At 34.5% G+C, this 21,719-nt stretch overlaps 1 protein-coding gene across 1 annotated transcript; it reads right to left on the bottom strand.

The window, feature by feature from the left end:
* Positions 1 to 16,035: 16,035 nt before the first annotated feature.
* On the bottom strand, positions 16,036 to 21,387 carry LOC148170543 (uncharacterized). The gene is made up of 3 exons (XM_088041273.1): positions 16,295 to 21,387; positions 16,200 to 16,253; positions 16,036 to 16,123 (listed from the first exon to the last, which is right to left on the bottom strand). The coding sequence occupies exons 1-3, from the start codon at positions 21,385 to 21,387 to the stop codon at positions 16,036 to 16,038; spliced, it is 5,235 nt and encodes a 1,744-aa protein (XP_087897399.1).
* Positions 21,388 to 21,719: the final 332 nt, after the last annotated feature.

Raw genomic sequence — 21,719 nt, 5'->3', positions numbered from 1 at the left:
TCCGCAAAGAGGCTCAAAAAATTGACGGTGTTCTTTGGTCCAATTGTATTGACCACACAGTTCACGTGGAAAACAATTTCCTAGGTCGAAATGACTTTCCAGAACTCATCATAAACACTAATGATGACAGTGATGATTCTGATGTGGAATGATTAATTTGTAGTTTTTTTATAACTTTATATAAATTTCATAATTTTTGTTTAATTTTTAATTAGATAGATAGGATTAGGATGTTCTTTATATTTTTTTTATATAATTATGCAAATACACATGTTCCAACATTATTTTTTCGTTCTTATCGAAAAAAACTTGATGACTCTCGGTTTTTTCAAATTAATAAACAAAAATTAAAAGCTTATCAACCTCATTAAAAAAACACGGTGAAGGGATCAACAATCATCTTGAGCCTCCGCGCTAATACCTGGAAGAGGCACGGGTCCACATTTTTCTTCCTACTTGGAGATAAATTTTAATTTTCGGACACAATAGCCTGTTTACACCCTCCACATTATGAGTGCAATAAGATAATATTCGACTCTAAAAGTCAGGTACGCCATGCTAAAAGCGGCTCACTATAAGCGTTTTGCAGTAAATATTCTCAGATAATTTTGATGTTTTTTTCTTTTTTTAATATATAGTCAAACTTTTTGTTTATATAGCACTGTAAAATTGTTTTTTGACATCTTCAAATAGTTTTTATAATCATTAGAAAAAAAAATTTGTGCTTTTTTCCATATAATAATTTGACAATTACAATAGCGGCACAAGTAAGTGTATCCTTAAAGGATACTTAAAATATTTTAAGATTCTAAAAGGTTTTTAGTGACTTTAAAAGATTAGAAATATTTTAGATTTTGATAATTCAAAGTCCCTATGTCTATCTATCTAGGTCTGAGCGAGTCCACTAATCGCGTTTTCATGTTGATGAGGTCAAAACGGTTCGCCTTTTGGCGCGAAGTTTGAATACATTGGTCAGCAAGCAAACTGCAGTACACCGGTGTATTTTTGCATTCATGTATTTTCACTTTTGACGCTCAATTCAGTCATAAACTAATTCGACCAAACACGCTTTTTTAAGGTTTCATGACGAGCACAAGTGGTGCCCCAATCGCTGCTTGACCCAAGTGCATCTAATCAGAATAGTAAGTCGCACTTGGCTAATCAGTATCAAAATGCTTTCAAATGTAAGATCGGAAGCTGCACTGTCAGAGAAGGTTGGTCTTACCTCACCATTTTCTTTCACAACCACGTGGGGAACACCAAGAAAACCTCAACATTTCGCACATTTTGAAATGGTCTGTCATATAGCAATTTCTGCCAGGAAATGGTGAGGAACACAAAACTTTTTGATAGTACAACTTCAGATCTTTCAGTGAACAAAGTTTTTGTCATTGAATTATTTGTGTCCCAGGACTGAGTGTCTTAAGATCCAGAGATATTTCTGATGTGTTTTTCTTCAAATAGGAGGTAAATACGATGATAATAAGGAGGCATAAGAACCAAAAGGAGACTGAATTTTTTTTTTTGGGTAGAGGACCAATCATACAAATGCGCCACTGCTCTCTGTAGGAACCCAGTTGAATTAAATGACACGAACCGTTATGACGTCACATCCCCTCTCACCCCCCCCCCCCCCCGTAACAGCACCCACCCATACTTGGCAACTTGCTCAGACCTATCAATAATAAAAAAAAAAAAAAACAGGAAAATTTTCGGTTCTAAAGTTCTATTTTTGTCTTTCGGCTAACTTTCTTTCGGTATGTAATCTACTAATTCTGATATTAAGCACACTCATAAAGCTGCTTTCTAATTACCGAACGGAAATAAAATCGTACAAAATTCTACGCTATTACAACCGAATGAGTTTGTGGTAATTAATACATACTTAATAAAACCAATTATAGTCTATGTGGGGGCAAGCTATTGGGCCAAATTTCCTTCTAGAACAGGCTTCTAAAATTTATTTTATTTTTAAGTCGCGCGGCAACTGTCTCTATCAATCAGCAATGTGAATTTTTGCGCTCTTAATACACAAATAGTTAAGATGTATAATCTTTACTATAATGGATTCTTCTTAATGCCTCTGAGCTGTCAGTGTCATTCGACTTTTTTTACACACTGCTGGAGCATTTACGGTTGATCCATGTACAATTGAGAAGGCCAGTCAAAAAGAAAAAGATAAATTTACACCAACCATTCATTAATGAGGGTCATGAATGCACGCTTTTAGATTTAAAATCGCTCATTAATGACATCTATTAATAAACGTTTCTGATACACCATTAGCAGCCTCATAAATAAATTTGTGCCAATCCTAAAGGAAACCTTCCTGTGCAGAAATATAAAAAAATAACGACTTGAACGAGAATGTAACATTCAATTCGTTTGTGCGTTGAAACCTCTAGCATTATGAATCGCCTTCATTAAGAAGCTAATTATGTACATAGTATGTATTTCACTTAGATTTTTTTTTAAACAAGTTGCAACTTTGTCAACTGTGAAAACTATGCATTAAGCACAGTTGTCACATATCCTTATTGTGATAAATTAATGAATACCTAATGGATATTACTCCACTTAACAGCAAGACTGGCGACAGTCCACGTCGTGTCTACAAATTGGGTCGATTTTTAACGTTGACATGTTCCTAAAGCTCCGCTTGCGAAGCAAAATGTCTTCAGATAGCAAAGGTAAAATCTCTCTTCTTAACAACTCTCTAGGAACATCATTTTCTAGGTGACAATCTCTGGTTGTTTCGTCTTTTGTTCTTAGATTTGTACCAAACTATGGCGATGAAGATCCTCTTAAAAATGTCTTTAACAGGCCTAGCAATTATGATTATTCTCCAAAGTTTCTTCTTTATACGTAAATTCGAGCAGGCCTTTTTTTTCAAATACTTTCCATATTATGGAAGCACACTTTTTGTTCGTATCACTTTGCTTTTCTCTCACTAAGTTAATGTTTGTAGATTTTAACCACGTTGTGGACTACCCCAGAAACGACGCTATTCTACAAAGAATGCTACAAGAACTTAATCTTTTGGAATTTACAAGAAGCTAGTTTTACCACACAAAAACGGATCCAAAAAGAAGCTTTATACTTACAATGTTTTTTGGTTGCTAATACTATTTTACTATTTACCGGTTTTTTGAATTTTATCGAGCCGATTGAAGGTGATATTGATATTTATTTTCCGTTGGTCATTATCGAGGAGTATTTCCCCGCATGGAAAAATTCACTGTCGTTTTTCTTTAGAATCAGTTTAATTTTAATGGGTATTCTAATACCAGCTCCGTTTGTCGCCACCATTTATGGGATCACTCATTTCCGGTTTCAGATATATTTGTTGAGTGATTATTTAGAGAAGATCGATAGAGAATACAAACATTTCCAAATGGAGTTGGTATACTTCGACCAGTACCAAAAAGTGATTCGGAAGAGACTGGAAATTTGTATACAACACCACACTCATTGCCTTCAGTACGTCATCACTTCTTAATTCTTCAAACTTATGCTTTTGACTGTAGATTTGTAAAAGAAGGAGAACATAAACTTCGCTCGTACATTTTTTTATTACACATTGTCGTCATCATTTTTGGTATCAGCATTTTGGTGTTTTGCTTCTACGTAAGGGTACTCTTTGATGAGACTTTGTAACACTTTCACAAAGTTTCCAGGAACTTTTGGAACAAGACGGCTTTTGCGGGTTTTCAACATCGCACTGTCGGCAGGACTAATTTTTACCCATCTTGTAGCATCTGGACAAAAAGTTGAAGATGTGGTAAAGTGAAAACAAAAATTTCTTTTTCTTCAGTCATTTTTGCAGTCGGACGAGTTGTTAGGAGTTTTGATCAAAGCAAATTGGTACAACTGGAACATTGAGAACAAGAAGATGTACTTAATATTTCTCATGAATGTACAGAAATCGGTGCGAATTCGATTTTCGGAATCCATATGCATTAACTACGCGTTGGGCGTTTCCGTAAGTGTCTAATTGCACGGAAAACTTTTACAAAATGTTTTTGTTTTTAGATTACGAAGTCGATCTACTCCATCTTTTCTGTCATGTATCGAGTCAGGAATTAAAAATTGTACTCTAATATTTATTGTAATCGTGTGTAAATTGTAAATTGTTTATCAACATAAGCCTTGTTCTAGACGACAACCGTAAAACTATTTTGTCGAATCTTATAAATTAAAAATCTCTTTCTTACAAAACATAATGCAGAGTCGAAAAACGACTTCAGCTGCTATAAAATTATTTTTCTACTCCTGTTATAGTAATCTACAAATTACACAAGCAGTTAGTGCAACTGATGATCTTACGTCGAAAATGTCAAAAGAGCGGTATGAGTCGGTGTATAGCAAGTTCATGACCTGACGTGCGGGCAGCGGAGTGCAGTCCTTCTCCAAGAATGTTTTACTAGCGTATTTTGGCAAGTTAAAACAAGATTTCAAACCTTCTTCGTTCCTATGGGCTTTTTATTCAATGTTGAGACTACGTTAACCTTCAAACACGTCGTTACTATTCCAAATTACGAGAAATTACAGGGATACTTGATGAGACAATCGGATGGATTCAAGTAATTCATAGTTTACTATAACAGGAGTTGAAAAACATTGTGAAATTGTTCATAATTTGTGAAAATTGTTCTTTGTTCTTGTTGAGTTGTTCCTTATAATAATGTTTGAATTAACAATGTCTTAATAAAAATCATGTAAAATTCAACTTTAGTTGTAATTTATCAAGAATAATCGAAAAAAATTTCACGGCTGCGGGAAAGCAAGTCGTAGAAAAAGTATAGTACGCGACTCGGGGGTAAGGCCAATTACGCTCTCGTGGAATTATAGCGCTCGGCTTCGCCTCGCGCACAATTTTTCCCCTCGTGCGTAATTGGCTTCTTACCCCACACGTTGCGTAATATACTATTACTTCTCTTGTGGCTCAAAAACTAATCATAGATTTCCGACTTTGCAATGTCAACAAACATTAAATATTTAGATTGCGCTCTTATTAGAATAATTATTTAGATACTAAAAATCATTGCTTACACCTTTTATAATCTCTACGGGAAAATGACACTTGATTTATAACATTTTTGACATTAATTTTTCTCTCTAAGAAAAAATATAAACTATTTACAAATTCTCTAGACTATATTAAAAATTTTAAATGACTGTCTTTGGTTATACAGGATGTCACAGAACTCATGATCCAGAGAGCAAGGGAGGGATGTCGACAGCAATACAGATGGAGAATTTCAAAACAAAAATTGATTAAGGATAAAAAATTAACAACCAATCCTGAAAGCTTATTCTAGTAAAAGGCCATTCCAATTTCGTAGGCAACAAGAATGTAATGTTTAGTGGACGATAGTATGACTGTAATTACCGATTTTTAAATTCTTAAATTTGACAAAACTTACGTAAAATCTTGATCATTCGGAATCTTACCTTGCGTAAGTACCAACTAACATGATGTTTTGCAGAACTATAATGTTTTTCAGTGCTTAGCAGTTCTCTACGGCATTAAAAAAATATTAGCGTTTTCTCAAAATTTTGAATTCTGGGACATAAGTAAAGCTAGTATTCTGGCTGAAAAATGCATTGATATATCGTATACAATTCTCGGCGAAAGTTCCATTTCTGTCTCTCGAGAAATAGTTTACCTTGGCTATCGCCCTATTAAACTATTGTTCTCTCGAAAGGAATAGAGGACTTCCCACCTCGGGTTATAATCTACTATTTCTACTTGGAATGTTTCCTTATTTTAGCAGTCTTTTATGACATCATTTATCACTTGCGATTTTATAATTTTTTTAAAGAATGACACTGATTTTTATTTTGTTTATTTTCGAGGAGTATTTTCCTGAATAATTTTTTTATTTATCGTAGTTGTTTAGACTAGGTTTTATACCGACGGGTTTTATGATGTAGATCATTTTTTATGTTTTGACATGTATTTACTAATGGATTTTTTAAGAAAAATTTGACAGAAAATTTAGGCATTTTCAACTAGAGCTGGTGTACTTTGATACCAGACCGACATTCGAAAACGATTAAAAACTTGTGCTCGACGACATACGAAGTAAATTTTTATTTATGAAAATGTAGCCAACTTTATCTTATACAGGGTCCGGCAACACTTGTGTCCACCCCCAAAATCGTCTATAATTTTAAAGTTACAATTTTGAAAATTTGCATACGCTCACAGTTGACAAAGCTCTACAAGCTGACGCAAAATTTTGTTTTATATCACTGCTAGTTTTGGCGTCGCGACGCCTTAAAAGTGTAATTTTTAGTTAATGGTGAAGGTTTGTGATATCAACCCCTAATTTATTTTTTTTTCAATATAAATATGTTAAAAATATCTCAGTTGTTATTTTAGATTCAATGCAAATTCTCTTCAACATTTGGAAAAAAAACGCTGTTTTATCAAGTTAGTTTTCAAAATTCTGACAGCGCAGCGGCAAACTACGTTTACACCAAAATTTCACAAGTCACTTCATTCATTCTTATAAAGGTTAATTTTGATTAACACGGGCATGTTGCACTTTATGAACACCAGAAATCGTTAATTAACATCGACAAAGCGACAATTTCACCAAGTAAGACTTTTGTTACAATCTAAAGCGAGCCAAAAGATAGATGTCATTTGTGACACAAAATATTGACAGATGGGTGTAAACGTAGTTCCTAATTTTGACGTAATGAAATTGGAAACTAACTTGATAAAACCGCATTTTTTTCTCAAATTTTGAAAAGAATTTGCATTGAATCTAAAATAACAACTGAGATAGTCTTAACACATTTATATTGGAAAAAAATTAAATTAAGGGTTGATATCACAAACCCTCACAATTCCCTAAAAATTACATTTTAAGGCGTCACGACGCCAAAACTATCAGTGATAAAAAGCAAATTTTTGCGTCAGCTTCTAGAGCTTTGTCAACTGTGAGCGAGTGCAAATTTTCAAAATTTTATCTTTAAAATTAAAGACGATTTTGGGGGTGGACACAAGTGTTGCCGGACCCTGTATAATTGTAGTAGGGCAAGTAAAGGACAAGTTAAACTCGGTTCTTAAGTCGCTTACTCTAATGTTACTGGAGTTATTTTGGACATTTCTACCTTAGCTTTTGTGTTTAATGTAATGTAACCGTGTCTGTAAGTTTCTGTAAGTGTTTTTAAGCAAAAATATTTGCGCACTTCTGTTCTTACACTTTTGGTATTGATCGTTTTTGTCCAAATAATAATATCTGGACAAATGCTTGAAAATATTGTAACAATCTCAAAATAGTAGATTAAAAACGAGTTTTGATAAAACCCTTATTAAAAGACGAGTTTAGGTGGAAACTAGTGTTTTGAGTTTTATAAGACAAGTTTTTTATGCTATTTTTCCTAATTTGCATTTCAAATCCATTTCGTTACAAATAAAAATAATTTCCGTGTTCTAGGGAAGTTTGTTACTGGTTGGCAACAGTGTTGCACTCTAGGCGTAGTGCTATTTAAGTTTAAATCCTTATTGGTGCGATCGTGTTTTCAACATCGTTCAATTTGATATTGACATTTGTTGCCAACCGAAAAAAATTTTAGATTTTGGATGCGTTTAGAATCTATAAACGCACTCAAAACGAGAGCGGTTATAGCTCAGTTACCACAGCAAAAAGCCGTTTGATGAGTTTTATGATCATTTCTTTCTACGTTGGGGTACAATTAAAGTCTTAAAGTCGGACCTTTAATTCATTTTAATACAAAATTTTTAATTTTTTGAATATTCCAAAAATCTTTTAAAATTTCTTCTTTCTGATCTAAAATTCTAAAATTTAGTTTGAACTATATAATATGTAGAAAGTAGCAAATTCGCCAATTTTTTTGTTTAATCTTTAGAACTGTTTCACTTACAAATTTAGACAGAAAAGTCCTACAAATGGAATTACAAAATTAAATTGTTTCTACTAAAGTTCTATAATTTATTACATTCAGTTAGCATCTCGAAGGTAACAAGTCTGTCAAATGTTATTATAGTTCAGCCAAGTTAGTCTGAGCCACCATAAAATCATAAAAATTAGACGGCAACCGTCACCAGGCAGTTTGCGGTATTTTGTCATTTATGACAAGACATCTGGCCTGTTTAGTGATGCTGTTCTTATCGCAGGGTGCAAACTTGAGCAAATAAACCCTCATTATGTGCACTTGAGAATCTTTTAAAGCTGTCCCGTTGCGGTAGCCCGCAAATTTTTATACTTTTATGGTTGCTCAGACCAACTTGGCTGAACTATACATTCGTATTAAAACTGAAGGACTTGAATTTTGAAATTACGTTACCTCAAAAAAAAAACAAAATTGTTCTGTTTTATCGAGTGTAGTTTTGTGAACTACATAAATGAGTAGGTATGAGGTAATTATTTTAATTTTTCTGTAATTGAAAATGTTTGCTTTATTTTATTAAGTTATAGATAAGCTTCAATTCAGACATCCTTCAACTAATTGTATTTCCACGTAACCGTAATAAATTGATTTGTGATAATTAATACATATTTAATAACACTGAACAAAACTCATCGCCTTATTAACAATATATTAGATCGTATTTCAATTCAATTTCGCTTTAGGAATATGTCACGAAAACAACTTAATTAAACGCTAAAATTGTACAAACAATTTCAACAATCAGCAATTTTTTTTTCTAAACTATCATTATTATTATTATCATTATCATTTTAGTACGTCTAGTTGTTTTGATCATTTGCTTTGTAGCGACATTCAATTAGAGTTGTCGTATGTACTGGCTCAAAAACTGGAAACCATTAATAAATTACTATTGTTAATTTTACAAAGATTGTGTATGTGAAAACGTAAAACAGCGTATAATGTTGTCAGACAAATTAAAGCATGTTTTGAACGCAAAAAAAAATGTTTTTGTTAGGATTACTATTAAAAATTCAGGCACATCCACCATGTTGACACTTTTTAGGAAAATTAAAACATTGGTAAATAAGAGATGTTCTTTTGGAGGTATGCTTGTTAACTCATCAAAAATAAGTACTATCAAAAAAATCCAAGACAATGAAATTTTAGTTGATTCACTTTAGTATCAATTTGTGTGGTAAATTGTTTTGGTAGACTATCAGAATTATATTGCTGGACTTAAATATGCAAATAAGTCTAAAGGAACTTTTAAACGCGTTGAAGCTTGGCATTCACATACCAAGTCTTTGTGTGTGGCCGGCCGCCTTTAATATCATAATAAATTTCAGAGTTTGTGAATTTTAGTATAAAGCGTGCATCGTCTCTAACTGCTATCCAAAGTAGAAATTTGCTATCGTATTTAACGACATAAAGTTAACTTTTTGTCTCAATTTAATTTTACTATTTTCAAGGAATTTAGACTGTTTTGTAAATAATTTATTGTTAAAATTACAGGATGTCCCAGAACTCGTGACCCAGAGAAAACAGACACATGCAGACAGCCGTACGAAACCAAAATTTAAAAACTACAAATGTTTAGGGCAAAAAATAATCGATTTAAAACGAAAGGGATTGGCTGTCAGTTTTTCGTCCTTGTTCGAATACTATTAAGCTTAGACTAATTTGGTTTTTGAATTTGCTGCCTGTATTGATGTTGGCACCTGTCTTTGCTCTCTGGGTTATGCGTTCTGGGACACTCTGTATATACAAGATGTCTCAGAACTCACGCCTAGCAGAAAAAAGACAGGTGCCGACAGCACACAATAAACCCAAAATGGATTTTTTGACGTAAGTTAAAAGGAATAAATCAGTCAAGGTCAAGTAAAACATAGTGTCCGGAAAGTCGCGCACCACGGTGATACTGTATTATTGGACAATGCCACAGATCACCGGAAAAATGTTAAAAAAATCCATGTCTTCATTTTTTTCAAGATACAGGTTGTCTCAAAATTTGCTAATTCCGAATTCAGAGCGTTGTAGAGAAACACTTCAGCGGTTCAAATATGAAAAAAAAAAGATTTGGGACTTCCCCACAAAGATACATTGATCTGAACGTGCACTCTTTAAACTGCATTTTCTTCAATTCCAGGGTAAAAATTCCAGTATTTATTGCTATTTATGGTGTAGATGATTGTGGATAATAATAATGTAAAACAATTTCTTGAAGAATTTGCTTTATTTGAGAGTAAACAAATCTTAAATTTTTGTACAAGATACTACTGTGATTCGAGCAATGTAATGCAGTACGAACCAAAAGAAAGCCTCCATAACACGGAAAGTATTTGAAAAAGAAACCTTGCTCCATTCTGCGCACAAAGAAAAAACCTTGAAGAAATAACATAACGGCCAAGCTCACTATAAACATTCTTAAGACGATTTTCATGATCTTGGTTTGATTCAGATCCAAATACAAAAGACGAAAAATCCAGAGATTGTTACCTAAAAAGGAGGTTAGGATACAACTTGTTTTCAAAACTGACTTAATTTGTGGAGAATTTTTTAAAGACACAATGAGTAACTTCTTGCCATATGAAAACCTGACCTGACTCCGCAAATACCAGTGGCGACTCGCCATATAAGGCAAGTTAGGCTGCGCCTCACCACTTTTGTATCTGGCAAATTTTAAATCATACTGAATTTATTATTATACTTTTGTTATATAAATTTTAACATTAATGATCACTTATTATACTCATAATCCTTGAAAAAAAATCGACTTCAGTTTGTTGTTTAGAATATATCGCATGAGGCTCATAATTTTCAGTTTCAGTTCCACTCATTTTACATGCGATATTCACGCGAATTGGAACATCTCCAGACGACCCGACCTATTCGGTAATCTTCGTCGTACAATCTTTTGTAATATTAAATTTACCAATTCCTGCAGGACGTGTGATGACTTTTATCTGGTTTAATCTGTTCTATGGGTTTAATTATACCCAATGTGGTATTCTACATAAGAGGTAACTGACGGTTACTCCTAGCTTTTAAAAAGATTCCAGAAAGCATGTCAAAAATACATTGTGAACAACACAAAAAAGAAGTTTGGAAATCCCAAACGCCCAAATTTAAAATTGTTTCTAATGATAAACTTAAAAATCGTTCAAACAGGAGAACAACTGAATTGCACTTCAGATAGTTGTGCTAATTTTAAAGAATTTTTTGCCTTGATTAATAGATATAGATAATGATATTTTCACAAATCAATTCAAAAACAAAATTTAATACCATATTACCAATTTAGGTGTAATCTACAGTATGTCCCCGGATTGAGTTCACAAGAGGAAAAAAAACTATATTTTTCATTTTACAAAAAAATGACAAAGGAATAATATTTTTTGCTTAATTCAAAACAAATAAATCTTTAATCAAAACTTTAATATTATCAGGCTGTGTTCTTAAAATCGACAAAAACAAAAAATAACGAAAAACTTTTTTATTTTTAATTGTGCAAAAAATGTCAAAGGAATAAAATTTATTCCTTAATTTAAACAAATTTCAACTATTCGATTAACCCACAACCTCTTTCAGCACATAATTCAATTCTAACTCGTAATTCTTTAAGACTGTTTTCAATTTTCTCAATTATTGCTATGGATGCAACTTCATTTCTTATCCGATTTTTAATACTTTTATACACCTTATTTATTGACATTTTCCCTTAATCTTGAACGCACTATTTGATATTTTGATTCCACAGCCTGCTTATATTTACCTACAATTAAACAATTCAGTAAATAAAAATATGAAAAAATTGAATTTCCGAGTACAAACTAATAATTTTGAAATTTTAATTGCAGATTTATCTGTTTTGAATTAAGCAAAAAATGTTATTCCTTTGTCATTTTTTTGTAAAATGGAAAATAAAGGTTTTTTCCCTCTTGTGAACTCAATCCGGGTACATACTGTATAATGAGCCTTACCTTTCCAAGTGATCACAAGCTGTAATATGGAAGTTACCAATGTTTTTGATCAGAAAGCTAACCGCTCGCAAATCGAAGTGCTTGATGCCCCATTTGGCTATTTGTTGACGTCCTACCTTTTGACACCGTTTTAATCCACAGCAGATCCTCCAAAGGTTTAAGATATATTCTTGTATTGAGCCGTTGTTGTGAGGTTCTAATAAATAATTTTGAAAAAGATGCTATACAAGATGATCGAAGTGGTAACCACGACGTTGATAATATCATTCTATTGCAAAGTTTTGAATTATATATTTTGTTGGTAACTATTTGATTATTTATTCTCTTGCCCACTCACCTTGCCCACTCACATTCTCAATTCAATTTCAAACCTTGCTAGTTCTACTCTAATCAATTGCTAAAATCAAAGTGTACAATTCGGATTATTTTTTTCGACTTTGGCATGACTTTAAGAAAACACTGGGTAACAAACTTAAAAATTTTCGAATTCTGTATTGAAATGAAGACAGTGGCATTAGAATGAAGTAAGTTCTTCTGTGCTAACTCAAAAAAAATCTAGTTCTTGCTGGCACAAAATTGGCATATGAAACTGTTCAGAGTTATTGGTTTTTACTAGACTTAGCAACTCTGGCTTCTAAATATTCTGGTTTCAAATGGACACTAACCTTGAATAAAAAGTTTTACATTTTATAATTATTCCAAAAATAAAACAAGTAGCAAATTCCTTTGTATGGACACAAAATTGGCATATGAAACTGTTCAGAGTTGTTGGTTTTTACTAGACTTAGGAATTCTGGCTTCTAAATATTTTGGTTTCAAATGGACACCAACCTTGAATAAAAAATTTTACATTTTATAATTATTCCAAAAATAAAACAAGTAGCAAATTCCTTTGTATGGAGATTAATGTAAGATTTTGGAACAATCCATTAAAAAGCAAAGAAAAAATAGTCTTTGTCGTCCAGTGAGTTTCTATACACAATAATGATAAACCAACCTTTAAAATAAATATAATACATTCCTGCATTTAGCCATTCTCAATTGAATGATGTTAATAAACGTTAATTTGTAATTTTGTTTGTCTTTTGTAGTGAGTAAACAAACTGTTGAGGTTATGTACTACCGAAAACATCTTTTCGTCTGAGTTCAGGCTGACGAGAAGCTTTTTGTTGCAGTACCGATAATAGCTACGGAAGTAACGAAAACTATAGCGTCAGTACTGTCAACTAGGATGACGTCATTGACTTGTACATTGACTTGGACAAATGTTTTATGGTACGAACAGTCAAGAAAATCTTTGGTTATAATGGGGCGGACTTACTCATTTACTTCGTAGTGCCCTTAGACAACATCAATTCGAACCATTTTGCATGTTTTTTAAAAATTTTGGATCGGTGGAAAACAGGTGTGAAATTAAAGTCATGTCGAATAATATGTGGCTACAGCGCTTCAATTTTTACGGTTGGTGTAACGTAAACAAGCGAAATGGTCGGTACCGATAATTATCGTTAGGAGAACCAAAATCGCATCCTATAACTTAACTTTTACAGTATAAAAATCAATAACTATGTCACGGTTTAATCCTTTATGGGCTAGACCAATTAGAGATAATCGGTCATTTATTCTCTACCTTAGCGCAAGTGTTGCATCTCTTCATTCCCCACCTGCACCCCCTCTTCTTGAATGTATCTTTTTTTCGCCCATTTTCTTGCTTTTCGGCTCTCGACCCTTGTAAAGAGCACGTTTCTCTGGTTCTTCGAAAATTTGAAATTGGTGATTTCAATTTAACCACGTTATGGGCTTTGAGAGGAATCAGCAGCTATATAGTGGACTAAATAGTTTGCCGCGGGGGCCAATAGGTGATTTAGTTCTTCTTTTAGTTTTTTTCTCTTCCTCATCTTTCTTTTGATGGTTTTGCAACACTTGCAAATGTCTTTCTTTTCTTTCCGTTTTGAGGCGCAAATTTTTTCGAGCGGCACAGAAGTAGCAACCGTGGTCACCCGGAATTCGGACCACCTCCGCTTCCTTCATCGGGAATTTACCACCTCCATCGCCACGACCGTCTAAAGGGGCACCGAACCCCTTTCTCCTTTGGCGAACTCCATCGACCCCACGTGGACGCATCTTAAGAAGTCATAAAGATCAGATCATTCCATTTTAATTGTAAGCTAGTGTGCGTTGGAAACCGCCCCTGTAAATGGCGCTCTCGTTATCTGGTAATTAATTGTCAATCATCACGGGTTAGTATTTTGTAAAACTAGTGTGCGTTGGAAACCGCCTTCTGTAAACCGCGTTTTCGTTGCTAGTTATATTTATTGTTTTCTCTCTTTGTAAAACTAGTCTTGGCCAAGTGTCAGTTGTTCTAGTTTCCATTGTTTAATTAATTGTAGTTCAACCAATTAAACAGCAGAGCTTGTGAAGAGTTTCGTGTTTTTTTATGTTGTTTTCAAGTGTCCGTTCGTCCTCAATTTAACGTGACAACTCATTAATAAAAACATTTTTTGTAAATTAAATATTAATACAAATGAAACACAAAATGGAACTGAATATAACATAACAAAATAATAAATTCTTAATAATAATGACATCAAATTACGTTAACTTATGAATATTTAATTTTTACCACATTAGTCCAAGTACTCCGACTATTTTTTTAGACAGTTTCACATTTTCTCGAGATCATGTCACTGAATCTGGGACGAAAATTTTGCTCACTAAAACAAAGTATATATTCATACTTATTTAGCACTTTTTTTTGTATTGTCATTTTTAGATGATCCTCTCTGGTTGATTCGTCTCTTATATTTCGATCTATTGAAAAATGCCGCCATACAACTCGTTTTAGCCATCACCTTCATCGGTGTTACATTTGTTATGCTATTTCACATTTATTATTTTCTCCAAAAATTCGAGAAATTCTTCTTTTTACAATATTCTCCTTCATTTGGAGTGTTACCTTTTGTAAGTTACCAATCAATTTTCTTTTCAATAAAACTAATTTTGTACAGTTGTGGACAGCACTTTATGCAATTCCGGAGATGTTACGCTTTTACAAAGACCTTTCTCATAATTTCGATTATTGGGATGTAAGCAAAGCTAGCGTTTCAACTCAAAAACGCATCAGAAATGAATCTTTCTACCTTCAAAGTTTTGTTGTCGTTACTACATTTTTAACAATTTTTGGTACTGCAATTCTGATAAATCCCATCGAGGGTGATGTTGAAATTTATTTTATGTTGGCCATTATCAAAGAGTATTTTTCTGCGTGGGATTTTTATTTATCGTGGCTGTGTAGATTGTGTTTTATTCCAGTTGGTCTTTTTATGCCTGTCGTTTTTTACGCTATGATTTATGCGATAAGTCGTTTGCGATTTGAAGCTTATTTGCTGATCGATTTTTTAAGAGGAATTGATAAAAGATACAAACATCTTCAACTCGAATTGGTGTATTTCGATGAATACCAGAAAGATATTCAACGAAAACTGGAAATTTGTGTTCAGCGACATGTTCTCTTTTGCAGGTGAGTCTTGAGATTCCAGTATTCGCGTCAAATTTTTTAATTATATGCAGTTCGACAGAACAAGGACGAATTAGATTAAGTCCATACATTGCTCTGTTTAATGTTACTGCAATCATCCTGGTAATTACCATTATAGCTTTCCTATTTTACGTAAGTTACTCTTGAAATGTTTTTTTTTAATCTTTTCAAAAGTTTCAAGGTACTTTCGAGCAAGTATACTTACGCACTTCTGTATTTTTGCTTGCCTCAGGATTAGTTTTTAGTCATGTCATAGCAACAGGACAAATGCTCGAAAATGTGGTAAGAACAAAAGAAAAAAAAATCTTTTTGTGAAGTGAGTTTTCTAGTCGAACGAACTTCTGGAAGCTTTGAGAGATGTAAAGTGGTATAATTGGAACATGAAAAACAAGAAAATATATTTGATTTTTTTTCTCAACGTTCAAAAATTGTTACAGATAAGATTTACTAATTCCATGTGCATTGTTAACGCAGGTGGGGTTAACTTCCAAATTATCGGGTGCTGGTTTCTACAGTTTATTTTACTTGTACATTACTGTCTTACCGCCGACAACACACTGCTCGTGGCGGCGGCTAGCGCATCCCCACCACACATCTCTGTCTGAATCAGTGTGGCGCTTTCCATGAAAATGCATGTGCGTTGGGTACGCAACATAGCCGCCCCCCTTGAAGGTTTGTAGGCTTCAACAAAAAACTTGAAATACAATGAATAAATAAAAAATAAAAATAAACAAATAACAAAAACAAGAAAAAATCAAAACACAATTAACAAAAAATTGAACGAAATAAATTGTTCAAGAAAACTCGCTGTTCCCCTTTTTTCGCTTCACCTTTTCACTACTTGTCATTAATTGGGAGCACACACAACTTAGAAACACCACGTTTGTACACTCCTTTTGTGGTTCGAACCGAGGCCACTCTTGCGACACCATCCCTTCCTGGATGGATTGCCTGGATACGCCCCAAGGCCCAACATAGTGGAGGTAAACCGTCTTCTACCATTAATACCATAGCTCCTGGTTGGAGGCCAATTGCATCTCCGGATCTCCATTTGGAGCGGCCTTGTAGCTGAGATGTGTACTCCTTCTTCCACCTGTTCCAAAAATGCCAGCGCATTTTCTCTATTAACTGCCAGCGCGAAAGTTTATTCTCTGCTAGTTCTCGTAAATCATGTTCAAGCGGAGCAGTTAGGACTTCTCCAATCAAAAAGTGAGCAGGGGTTAGAGCCATCAAGTCGTTCGGGTCGTTTGATAATGGAATTAAAGGACGGGAATTAAGGCATGCTTCTACTCGTGTTAGCAGTGTGTACAACTCCTCATACGTAAGCAAAGTGTCACCCACGACACGTTTGAGATGATATTTAACTGATTTTACTCCAGCTTCCATTAAACCAGCAAAGTTAGGTGACCTTGGTGGTGAAAAGGACCATTTGATGTTATCATTGGACAAAACGGTGATAACATCTTTATAAAAGTCGGAAGTTTTGAAGAATTCAGCTAATTTGACAAGTTCATTATTAGCTCCGACAAAATTTTTTCCGTTATCCGACCGAAAATGTTTGACCATGCCTCGTCGGGAAATAAGTCGTCTTAAGGCGTTCAAAAAACTGTCTGTTGTCAGATCTGTGACCAGTTCAAGGTGAATCGCCTTGGTGCAAAGACAAATGAACACACAAATATATGACTTCAATGTTTTTCTACCGCGACCTTTAGACTCCTTGATCAAAATAGGCCCACCATAGTCTACTCCAGTGTTAACGAAGGGTCTAGCCGGCTCTAATCTGTCTTGCGGAAGATCACCCATTTTTTGATAGGCAATAATTGGCTTTACCTTGAAGCATGATATACATTTATGGAGTACTTGTCTCACTTTGCTCCTTCCGGCAACAATCCAGAACCTTTGCCGCAGCGCTGATAATGTGGCTTGGGCGCCCGCATGTAAATTTTGTTTGTGATAAAATTGAATTATTAAAGAGGTAACAAAATGATTCTTTGGTAAAACCATGGGATGCTTCTTGTCGAATGGGTATCGAGAATTTTTTAGTCTACCTCCTACTCTTAGTACTCCGTTATTATCAACAAATGGGTCTAAACCTTTTAATGAACTGCTTTTATTAACAACATTTGAAGATTTTAATTCTTGAATTTGTTGAGCAAAAGACTCGAGTTGCATTAATTTGATGATTAACCTTTCTGAGTTATTTAGCTCCTCAGAACTTAAATGACCTGTTTGTTTCGCGTTTCCTTTTTTGGTATTGTTTGCAAATCTCAAAATGTATGCTATGATCCGTTTTAATTTAGTAAAACTTGAAAATCTGTTCAACAAGTCACATGAGTTCGTAGTACTAACCAAAGTCGTTTTAGTTATCCTTTTTTGTTCCGGAATGTTTTCAAAATCCTCGTTTTGGATAAATGCGTCTGAACACATTTCACGATCACAAATTAACCAGTTGGGGCCATGCCACCATAAACAATTGTTTATCAATTGTTCAGCTGTACTTCCTCGCGAAATTATGTCAGCTGGGTTTTCATTACTAGGTACGTGGTGCCAATCATGAATGTTTGTTAAGTTTTGAATATCCGCAACTCGATTTGAGACAAATGTTTTCCAGGTAGATGGAGGTTTTGATAACCAACAGAGAACGATGGTTGAATCTGTCCAAAAATTGAGCTTGTCGATTTTTAAATTTAATGATTGTGTTGTTTGATTTGTTAACTGAGCGAGCAGTTGCGCCGCAAGAAGTTCAAGTCTGGGAATCGTTTGCGTTTTAAGAGGAGCCACGCGCGATTTTGCAATTAATAAATTTGCATGCGTTTCACCGTTTGAGTTTGTGCATTTTAAATACAGGGCAGCTCCATACGCTCTTTCCGACGCATCGCTAAAACCGTGGAGTTCGATAGAAACCGTTTCTGCTGGTACCACGTTCCGAGGAATTCGACATTTTCCGATTTTTTGTAAATCGTTGGCCAATTGTGTCCACTGTTCACTAATGTCGTCAGGTAGCGATTCATCCCATGATAATTTCAATCCCCATAGTTGTTGCATAAGAAGTTTTGCCACTGTTACAATCGGGTTAATTAAGCCAAGTGGATCGAAGATGCGACAAATCATCGAAAGTAACGTTCTTTTTGTTAACTCACTTGGTATAAGAATGTTTTGAACATTATACCGTAACGTATCTTGATTGCAATTCCAAAAAAGACCCAATGTTTTGGTATCTTGTTGTTTATCGAGATTTATTGTGGTATTTATTAAATCCTTGGCAGAGTTTGGCAATAAGTTTATGTTGTTTGACGCCCATTTAGCTAATTCGAATTTAGCTGATCGCAAAATTTCTATCAGTTGATGTTGAATTGATTGTAGTTCTTCAATTGAGTTACCGCCCGTAATTAAGTCGTCTATGTAAAAATCTCGTAAAATAATATCTGCCGCCTCCGGGAATTTTTCACGATTTTCATGCGCCAATTGATGTAAACAACGTACGGCCAAAAATGGCGCCGATGAAGTACCATACGTGACCGTTGTTAAGCGATAAGTCCGCAATTCGTCATCGCTATCGCTGCGCCAAAATATACGCTGATAATCAGTTTGATTCGAATCGATTAAAATTTGTCTGTACATTTTGACGATATCAGCACAAAATACGCATTGAAATGTACGAAAACGCAGAATGATGGATAATAGTTCGTCTTGAATTGTGGGGCCCACGACCAAATTATCGTTCAAACTTTTGCCATTGGTCGATTTGGCGGAAGCATCAAAGACGACGCGTAATTTTGAGGACGGTTCTTTGTCCTTAAAGACGGGATGATGCGGTAAATAATACGTTTCTGAATTGTCTGATTCATTATTCGAGACTAATTCCATGTGGCCCAAGTCAGAATATTCCGTCATAAATTCGACATACTTTGCTTTAAGTGTTGGACTTTTCTTTAATCGACTTTCTAGATTAAGAAAACGCCTTTTGGCTTGTTGGTCTGATTGACCTAGTGACATGACGTTGTCCTTTATAGGAAGATTAACTACAAAACGACCATCATCACGTGTGAACGTGTTCAAGAAATGCGTTTCCGCAAATTTTTCATCGGAAGTCAAATGTTTTTGGATGGGGTGATAACCTTCAAGTTCCCAGAATCGTTCTATTTGGTTTTCCAAGTTCAGAGATGAATTTATGGCAAGGTTACACCGACTCACTTTATTTCGCGGAATATCAAGCGGTCCCGCAATGATCCAACCTAGTTGGGTATTCTGTAAGTACAGCCGTTTACCGTCAATTTGAAATTTACCATCTAGCAGAAGTTCGAAAAACAATTCTGTGCCCAAAAGTAAATCAATTTTATCTGAAAGGTAAAATTGAACGTCCGCTAAAGGTAACTCGGAAGGAATGTGTAGGTTATCAATTGAGAAACTATTTGGAGGCAAGCTTGCACTAATTTCTTTCAAGACAAAACATGTGACGTGTGCGTTGTAATTTTTATGAACCGATTTGATTGTAACGTCTACGGATTCTGTCGAGACGGTTTGCTGATTACCAACGCCTACGATTGCATTATTCGAAGAAGTCGTTTTCAAGCCCAACATTTTACACATTCGTTTGGTTATAAAATTTGACTGTGACCCGTTGTCGAGTAAAACTCTGCATTTCTGTAAATAACCATTAATGTCCTTTATGAGAACAATAGCAGTTGCGAGAAGCATCTCTTGCTTTGAACCGTTCTTAGAATGAAGAGAAGAGCTTGTTGACATTACCGACTCTTTTGAATCTTCACCGGAATTGTGGTGCAATAATGTGTTATGATTTTGGTTGCATTCGCGACACGTTCGTTTTGATTTACAATGTTCCGTTTGGTGATTATCATGTAAACAATTAACGCATAGCTTTAACGAGTTTATTTGTTTTATTCGTTCCGCAACTTTCATACGGAGAAAATGATTGCAATTGTAGATAAAATGATTTTTACCCTTGCAAATTACACAGTGTCTTTTTTCATTTGTTACGACATGTGATTGAAATTTAGGTTTAGAGTGTCCCTTTGTTAGAACAGTTGCGCCTTGAGGCTTTTGAAAATTGTATTCAATTGATTCTAGATACTGACACCGAGATTGAAGAAAGGTCTTTAATTCATCCAATGTTGGCAAATTGTTTGTTAGTCTTGATTGCCATTCTTTCGAAGATTGAAAATCCAATTTTTCTGTAATAACTAGAATCAGAATCGCGTCCCATGTATCAATTGATACGTTTAACGATTTTAACGCTTCAAGGTTAATTGATAAGTCATCGACTAGTTGTCTTAAATTGGTAGCCGCACTTTTTGGAATATTTGGGAAATTCAGAATTTTCCGAACATGTGCATGAATTAATAATCGCTCGTTTTCGAACCGATTTTTTAACAAAGACCAAGCCACTTCATAATTTGTTTCAATTAATGGAAGGCTCTCTATTGTTTTGGATGCATCGTCCTTGAGAGATGACCTTAAGTAATGAAATTTTTCGATGTCATTCAGTTCTGGATTGTTGTGAATCAGAGTCTGAAAAATATCCCTGAATGCTAACCATGCTTCAAAGGCTCCATTGAATTCCGGAATTTGAATTGTTGGCAAAATTAATTTGCTACGATTTTGACTCTTCGCATCTTTGAGAATAGCTGTTGCAGTCTCATTTTGTTGTACTGAATTTTCAATTAAATTTTCTAAATTTGATACAATACTGTAATATAAAGTTTCAAATTGTATTTGTTCATTTGCCTGTGCTTGTGATTCAACTGGTGTCCGGTCAACAATGTCGAAGTTAACTTTTTCAAATTCTGCAAGTGTTGATCGAGCTACATCCAAACGAGACTTAACCAAAGAAATTTGATCAGTTGGCTTGAACGTAGTGATGAATTCATTAATTCTGCCTAATTTGTTAAAGATTTGCGATCTTTTGAATTTGAGATTTATTAATTTTTGTTCTGCCATTTTAGCAAAGTAAAAATCGCGATGGTTTTTGAAAAGTTACACACAATGCCTATTTGAGCGAGCAAAAAAAGGGATAACGATAAATGGAAGGGCTGACCTTTTTAATGAGCTTTCGTTCTGTTGACGATGGCTGTGAGATCGTTTGCTGACGATGACGTCTTGGTGACGTCGTCTGATGAACGATGAATATGAAGTCGTCTTGTTGACGATCAATGTGAAAATTTGTCTTGTTGACGATGGCGTCTTGGTGACGTCGCTGTGAGTGTGTACACCTGGTGTTGATACCGGTGAGAGAGAGGATGCTTCCTCGTTGGCTCGTACTGAGAGAACCA

Source organism: Gnatocerus cornutus, chromosome 7, assembly GCF_029298725.1.
Source record: "Gnatocerus cornutus isolate USDA-ARS CGAHR chromosome 7, icGnaCorn1.1, whole genome shotgun sequence".
In the NCBI taxonomy this organism is placed as follows: Eukaryota; Metazoa; Arthropoda; class Insecta; order Coleoptera; family Tenebrionidae; genus Gnatocerus; species Gnatocerus cornutus.
This window is presented reverse-complemented; position numbering and strand designations above follow the sequence as displayed.

What these genes read in the sequence shown, in the direction of transcription:
- LOC148170543 (XM_088041273.1), bottom strand. Translation starts at nt 21,387, where the DNA reads ATGGCAGAACAAAAATTAATAAATCTCAAATTCAAAAGATCGCAAATC. An exon ending in AAACGTGGTGTTTCTAAGTT is followed by an intron (nt 16,254 to 16,294) that starts GTGTGTGCTCCC and finishes GAAAAGGTGAAG; the next exon opens with CGAAAAAAGGGGAACAGCGA. An exon ending in TTTATTTCGTTCAATTTTTT is followed by an intron (nt 16,124 to 16,199) that starts GTTAATTGTGTT and finishes TTGTATTTCAAG; the next exon opens with TTTTTTGTTGAAGCCTACAA.